The sequence below is a fragment of the Aspergillus steynii genome (assembly GCF_002849105.1).
Source record: "Aspergillus steynii IBT 23096 chromosome Unknown P170scaffold_5, whole genome shotgun sequence".
Lineage (NCBI taxonomy): Eukaryota > Fungi > Ascomycota > Eurotiomycetes > Eurotiales > Aspergillaceae > Aspergillus > Aspergillus steynii.
Window position 1 is genome coordinate 1,000,425 of NW_020194402.1, and position 8,696 is coordinate 1,009,120.

Consider the following 8,696-nt stretch of genomic DNA (forward strand, 5'->3'; position numbering starts at 1 on the left):
TTTTAATAAAATTACCTTAGCTATATAAAATTTTAAATAAGGGCAGTATATATAGTTAATATATTGTTTTTGGTAAATTCCCTAATTTAAATAAATAAGGTCCTAATAAATGGTTTTAAATAGTTTAGTCCCTAATTAAATCGGAATTTAAGAAATTTAATATTTTAAAATTAATAATTAACAAATCGGGCAATAATCTTTAGTTTTAGTTAATTTATTATTAATTTTTACTCTGTTAATTACTAAATCAAGGTATTTTAAAACTTCAGAGCTCGGGTGCCCTAATCTTAAATACCATAGTTTAGCTGTTTTATATAAAATAACTAGTTTATTTGAATTTTTTATTGAATAGGCCTCTAATTTATTTATTTTAATATTTGGTAATAAATTTAAATAGTGAATATGATTATCTTCAGGAGCTAATTCAGGTGATTATTAGATATAATTATTAGTATTTTATTTAATTAAATAAATATCTGTAATTTTAAGGACTTCATAAATCAGGCAGTAATTAGGGCTTTTTAGGTATATAGCCCTAGAATTAAGGTAAATACCTGATTACCTTGCTTTTGAGGCAGATAAAACATTAATATAAAATTATAGAATATAGGTGTAATAACATAATTTGAATGTTATTTTATCTTTATAGGGGTTTAAAGGTTTTAAATTAATTATTCTGAAATCTTTAATTAATGTCTGCGTGTTCTCTATAAAGATTAATATAAATAATTTATAATAATCACTAAATAATAATTAATTATTACAGATATAGGTATCTGTAGCAGTATTAAACACTTAATTAGGACTAGTATATTTTTTAATTAGTCCTATTAAATTTGAAACTATTACAATTAAATTAATTAAAAATTTATTATTTTAATTTATTACTTAATTTATTAATTTTAAACAATTTTTTATAGCTTCAAGTGCTATGCGAAATTTAGGATTCCTAAAGACTTTATTAAATTATTAAATAGTCTTAAAATCACATAACTAATTTTTTAGTTTCTTTAATAAATCATTAATATAAAAACATTGGTCAAATTCATAATAGCCTCTATTAAGGTCTGATTAACAGGGGCAGTTTCATTCCTTTTTAGAAGTTCTAGGATTAAACCTAGGGCTTAGAGTATTTTCCAAGGTATCTCCTTTAAAGATTACCTAACTGATTCAGCTCGGTTAATTTAAATATTTAAATATTAGGAATATCTTCACATAATCTCTGAATCGCTTAATCATATCAAAAAATAACAGTATTTCATCACATAATTTAATTTTATTATTTAATTTTTTACTCTAATAATTTACAAATATTAAATAAGACCTATAAATAACTTTAATAAAGTTATATTAAACTCGGTGTAGATTATTCACTTCGCTTATTTCAAGCAATTTCGCTTCAGTATAGATGTTTTTCTATAGTAAAATATATAAATTAATTAAATATTTATTCTGCAGATTTTTAAGTATATAATATTATTTAATAATATCGCGTTTTCTTGATTCATTAGTGGGAGCTAGTTTTGTTTGAAGGATCCGCAGCACGTAATATAGGGTTTCTTTATCAGATACTAAAACCCTATTAGCTGATAATATCAAGTTCTTAATTAGAAATAAAATTAGGGCTAAGCCCTCATCTACATAATAATATTCTCGAAGTGCTAATTTATAATCATGTAAAAAGTCTTAATAAAGCGCTCGATTGTTTTAAATTAAATTAATAATTAATCTAGTATTCCCATTAAGGTCACATAGTTCCAGGTGAGTAGGCTGTACAGATTAATTAGGTATAATTATATAACTGGGATTAATAAATTCCTAAATATATTTGCTTTTAGTAATTATTTTAATTATGTTAAACTAATATATCCAGTCATGTGACTGGTTCAATTAAAAGTTAAGCTTTATATCTATATTAATAAACTTAAATAATTAATAAAGTGATTTAAATTGTTTGACCTTTGTTTTGTCTTACTTTCACCTTACTTTTACTATATAAATTAATAATAAAAGTAAAAGTTCAATAAAATAAAAATAAATTAGGTAAGTAGGAGTCAATTAAATCAGACAGGTAAGTAATTCACTATAATGGTGAATAGACAAGTAATTAATTAATTCGCGTGTGTGTAAATTTAATCAATAAATCAATAAAATAATTCAAATCAATCAAACACTTCAGACAGGTGAAATAAAACACTTAAAGTAAGTACACAGATTAAATAAATTAAATTAACATAAATAGTAAATAGTTCACTACAGTAATGAGTAATCAAATAATTAATTTATATATAAGTTAAATTTAATTAAACAAATAAATAATTAATTCAGGTGTAAGTATAAATTTAATTAAATATATAGTAAATAGTTCACTGCAATAGTGAGTAATCAAATAATTAATTCACGTGTGGGTTGAATTCAATTAAACAAATAAATAATTAATTCAGATATAGATATAAATTTAATTAAACATATATAAATTCAATCAAACAGGTAAATGATTAATTCACGTGTATGCATAAATAGTAGAAACAAAGGGCTAGACCGGGCTCATAACTGTCAGATAGGGTAGGTAGATCATATAAGTTAAATAGAAATTTCAAATAACTAGATAGAATAAGGAAATTAATCAGTCAGATAAAGTAAACAGTTTACCTAGACCACCTAGATCTGAAATAGATAGACTAGAGGTCCTACCATTCGCTATGTATATAAATAGATGAAATTAATTAAATAAATAAATGAAATTCAATTAAATAAATTAAGTAGGTAAATTAACTTAATAAAAAGAATAAATTAATACAGGTTATTAACTACATATTTATAGACAATTAAATCAGGGCTAATTTAATTTAGCCCTAAGCAAATATTATAAACATAGAATTATCAGATCCTTCTAAATCTTTATTTATAAGTTATATTATTAACCTAGGCCTTCAAGATCAATCTCATAGATTATTATTAGATTAATATTTAATCATTAAAATAATCAAATAATCGAGATTTTATAATTAGAATAATTAAAACAATTAAGATTCAACACATAAATCATAATAAAATCATTTAAATAATATCAGAATAATCAGGGTAGCAATATTTATTTTATGGTTTATAAAATAAATAGGCGAGATATTCTGGACTTTTTATATTAATCATCTGAACAAAGCCATTAATTACAGTGATTAAAATAAACTTTTAATTTCCTAAATAGGAAATTTATTAAATTATGTTTTCTAACTTCTATAGGGTTCTAGCAACCGGTGATTTCCTAATCAGGAAGGTAAGCTAGTCTAAAATAAGAAATTCTTCAGAAATTTTTCTTTTTTATTTTCCGCTTATATTAAGCTTAGTTTCACCTCACTTTTCCCATATAATTTGGTGGTGGAAGTGAGAGTTCAATAAAGTGAGAGTAAAGTCGTAGTGAATTTTGAATAATTTCGGTTGTGGGGCGAGATCAGGTGATTCTGATGAATCAGGTGATGTCAGGTGACCCCAATTGACATATAATAATAGCAAAGATTCTTCTTCCTTATCTCATGTATACAGTGTAAACTTTTATAAATATTATATAAATATCACGGGTCTGGAGGGCCTTCAGGGCCTTTAAATTAATTAAACAGGCTTAAATAGAGATATTATATAAGACCCGGATCTTTTAAAAATAAAACAGAATATTATAGTGTTTTTAGTAATACTAATTATTAAACTAGAGAGTATACTTAGTAAAATTTATTTTAGAATTATAGGTTTTAAGCTAGAAAAATCTGATTATAATAAGAAAATATATAAGCTAGGTAATCAGGAATAAGGTGTTTCTCTTAATATAATTATAGATTTTTAAGATTATACAGGTATAATAAATAATAATACTAGTTTTATTTTTATAATTATTAAATCTTATAATTAACTTAGGCTTCTTTAGGGGATATAAGATTAGATTTTAGATTTTAGCCTAACTTTTATTTATAACACAGGACATAGAGCAGCCGGTATTAAATATAATATAAATAATAATCTTATTTTTACCGGGGTTCAGTATAATAAAAATAATTAATAAATTAGTTTTTTAAAGTTTTTTTTTAATAAAAAATCCTTTAGTAATAACTTCAGAAATTTAGTAAACACGCGCAGGGGAATCTATCTGGTTATAACTTAAATTAAATTAATTTTTTTTAATTACTTACTTAGGTCTGAGGAGTACAGGTGTTCTATCTAGAAAATTATTTAAGATTAAAAAGCCTAAAGCAGCAGTAATACAGGTAGGTCTTATAAGATAAAATAAAGCTAGAATATAAAAGAAAATTATTTTTAGGAGAGTGAATAAGACTTTAAAAAAAAATAAAATATATAATATAACTAGTCTAGTATAGGCGGTTATCTGGTTCAGAGTAATCCCTAATTATATATTAATTTAATTTATAACAGAAGTATTTATTATAATCTTTATAAATATTATTTTTAAAATAGGGGAACAGGCAGTAAGTTAAAAAAAGATTTATAATATTAGGATTTAAAATAACAGTAGCGGGTTAGGAGGGTTTATTAACCGGACTTTAGAGATAATAACTTTAAATATTTTTAATTAAAATCTATAGGTAAGTACTGGTTCTAGTTGTGAGATGGGGTAGGTAGGTCACGTGGGTTGAATAGAAATTTCAAATGGCTAGATAGAATAAGGAAATCGATCAGTCAGATGAAGTAAACAGTTCACCTGGACCACCTAGATCTGAAATAGATAGACCAGAGGTCCTACTATTCGCTATGCATGTAGATAGGTGAAATTGAATGAATGAATGAATGAAATTTAATTAAATGAATTAAGTGGGTAAATCAACTTGATGAAAAGAATGAATTAATACAGGTTGTTAACTGTATATTTATAAACAATTAAATCAGGGCTAATTCAATCTGGCCCTAAGCAAATATTGCAAACATAGAATTATCAGATCCTTCTAAGCCTTTACCTGTAAGTTATATTATTAACTTAGGCCTTCAAGATCAACCTCATAGATTATTATTAGATCAATATTTAATTATTTAAATAATTAAATGATCGAGATTTTATAATTAGAATAATCAGAACAATCAAGATTTAACATATAAATTATAATAAAATCACTTAAATAATATCAGAATAATCAGGGTAGTAATATTTACTTTATAGCTTATAAAATAAATAGGCGAGATATTCTGGACCTTTTGTATTAATTATCTGAACAAAGCTATTAATTATAGTGGTTAAAATAAACTTTTAATTTCCTAAATAGGAAATTTATTAAATTATGTTTTCTAACTTCTATAGGATTCTAGTGACCGGTAATTTCCTAATTAGAAAGGTAAGCTAGTCTAAAATAGGAAATTTTTCAGAAATTTTTCTTTTTTATTTTCCGCTTATATTAAGCTTAGTTTTACCTTATTTTTCTTATATAATTTAGTGGTAGAAGTGAGAGTTTAATAAAGTAAGAGTAAAATCATAGTAAATTTTAAATAATTTCGGTTATAGGGCGAGATCAGGTGATTCTGATAAATCAGGTAATATTAGGTGACCCTAATTGACACACCCCTTTAGTTTAAATTAATAAAGTATTAATTAAAACTGCAAATGTTAAATGATTAATTATTATTTAATAAGATGTTGAATATTAACTATATTCAGTTATTCGGTAAATTTCGCATGTTCCTGCTTAATCAGGCGTTTGATAAAGCTGTCTGTAATTATTTAATTAATAAAGACCCATTTTAATTTAATAGATTTCTTCTTGATTTCTTGCCTAAGCCAGTGATTATTAATGTTTATATATTTTAATTTAATTTTATAAATTAAATTAGGCTTAGTAAGCAGGTCAATTATTTAATAATTATTATAATAAATATATAGTTTTTTTTCAGGGTTGAACCCTATAGCAGTAAATAAGTATTTCTACTATAAAAAATACTTACTAACTGTAGTTAGGGCTAATAATTCTGCTTCAGTAGTAGATAGGATAATCATTTTTTACTTTCTAGCTGACTAATCAATAGGTCCGCTAAATAAATAATATATAAAGCCTTCAGATAACTTTCTTTATAATAAATCTGTATAAGCTATATTACTAGCTATTTTAAAAATTAGTAGTGATTTTAATTAATTTATTAAATTAAGACTATATTAAATTAAATTAAATCAGGTTCTATAAATAAATAAAATTAGGTGATTTATTATATTTATATAGTTTAAATAAGGTTTAGCTATATGTTCTGCAAGGATTTTATAACTTTTTGCAATATCTAGCCTAGAAATAACTACGGGATATAGAACTGAGCTAATTTTCTTTTAATAATCTAGGTAATAGAGCTTAGTAAGCGGTTACCCTATAGATTTGCTTAAATTACTAGATAGTAGAGGTATTTTAAATAAATTCTGATTAGCTAATTTAAAGCGGTAAGCAACTTTTTTAATATAATCTGCTTGATTAAGCCAAATTATTTGATTTTGCTAGTTTTGAATAACCTTTATATTTAGGAATTAGTAAATTTCACCTAAATCCTTTAGATCATATATTAAAAATAATTGATTTTTTAATTTATTAATTTTTGATTAATAATTTTAATTATATAATAAAATAATATCATCCATATAAATCATTAAAATCATATAATTATTTATAAATAGGCAGGGATCTTTAGGCACTAATTTTAGGCCTAATTTTTATAAAATATTCTTTATTTTGTGTTACCATAGCAATAGGGATCAGTATAATCCATATAAAGCTCGTTTTAGCTTAAAAACCTTATTTCGTTAACTGAATCCAGGAGGTAGTAAAACATGAATTAATTTATCTAATTCACTGTTTAGAAATATATTTACTATATTCTATTAAGCTGTTTTAAAGTTAAAAGCAGTAATTAAGGCTATAATAGTCTTAAATGTTCGTGTGGCTAGGGTAATAGCCCTAGAATTAAGATTATTGATTAGTTGAAGGTCTCTGTGAATGTATATTTTTGTTTTAAATTTTAATAATTAACCTTAATTAGTAAATTTATATTTTTATACCTATTGTAATAATAGAATCTTTTAAATTAAATTATCTGTTTTAAGAATGGCTTCCCAGGTGTTTATTCTAGTTAATTGATCATATTTAATTTTATATATATTTAGCCAATTATTACAAAAAGGCGAATTTATTATTTTATTCTAATTAGTTAGCTTAATAGGCAAATCATTTTAATACAATTTATTATTATTAATTTAAGCTAATGCGAAATTTTAAAGCATTTTTAAAAATCCTGGGTCAGGTAATTCTGACCTATTTCTTTTTAAGGATAATAATTTATAAAAATTATTATAATTATTAAAATTAAATAATGAATTATTAATAATAACTTCAGGTGATTAAAAATATAAGATAGAAGATTAGTTTCCTAAAATCTTATCACTTTAAGTATTTAATTAAATTAAATTATTTTAATCATTTAATTCAATAATTCGATTTTCATGTTCAGATTAATAATAAATAAGATTATATTTACTAGATAGTTCTGATTCACCTTATTCAGGTTTAAAATAAATATTATTAATAATTTTATCCTCAGTAAACCCTAATTCAGTGGTTTCAGGTAAATCAATTAAAATTAAAAAGATTAAATCATTAATTTCTTCAAGACTAAGTAGTTCGGGGTTTTCTAACCTAATTAGGTCTAGTTTAAATATTTAAATATTTTATTTAGTTTTATAGTGTCAAATAGGGTCACCTGATATCATATGATTTACCAGAATCATCTGATTTACCCCTATAATCGAAATTCACTACGACTTTACTTTCACTTTATTGAACTCTCACTTTCACCACCAAATTGTATGGGAAAAGTGAGGTCAAACTGAGCTCAAAATGAGCGAAAATTAAAAAGATCAGATTTCTAAAGAATTTCTTATTTAGGAAACACCTGACTACTTCCTAATTAGGAAATACCTAAATTAGGAAACATCTAACTACTTCCTAATTAGGGAATATCTAACTATTTCCTATTTAGGAAATATCTGATCGCAAGAATCATATGATAATTAGAAAACCAGCTATTATCTATTTCCTAATTTGGAAATTAAAAGTTTATTCTTTTATGTTTGCAATGTTTGATTTATTTTAAATGTCTATAAATATGCAGTTGATCTCCTGCATATTTTCATTCTTTTTGATAAGTTGATTTTACTGTTTCAATTTCACAAGTTGATTTCATCTATTCAATTTACTTATTGATTCATTCATTCATTAATCAATTTCACCCTTTCTTATCAATTCAATTAAAGTCGAATAATCGAAACCTTTGAACTATCATTTTATAAGGTACTGCTCTAGGATCAGGTGACTACCACCTTCCTATTCGATCCTAGCCTACCTTCGACGTCTGACATATAGACCTTTATTTTATTGAAGATATAATTATATACCAAAATAATCTTATTTTAATCAGGTATCCATATTCTCCATATGTTTAGGGCAACGTATCTTATCAGGTAGCTAATCAGAGCTCTCGGTTTAAGCTTACTAACCCTAGGCATATTTAAAATCTTTGTATAAGCTTGGTAATTATACTGTTTTAGGTTAGAAAGATTTGGTAATAGTATTATATATAATAAAGGTTAATTAAGATGTTTAAATAAGGTTTCATGCGGGGTACTCCACTTTAGTAAATAAGTGGGGGTACGATTTAATATATATATT

The 8,696-nt window shown here is 24.0% G+C and overlaps 1 protein-coding gene across 1 annotated transcript; it reads right to left on the reverse strand.

The window, feature by feature from the left end:
- Positions 1-1,476: 1,476 nt before the first annotated feature.
- On the reverse strand, positions 1,477-1,686 carry P170DRAFT_361058 (uncharacterized protein; the record flags this gene model as incomplete). The annotated part of the gene is made up of 1 exon (XM_024844451.1): positions 1,477-1,686. A coding segment is annotated over one exon (210 nt), but the record flags the coding sequence as incomplete, so codon positions are not given.
- Between the last annotated feature and the right edge of the window lie 7,010 nt (positions 1,687-8,696).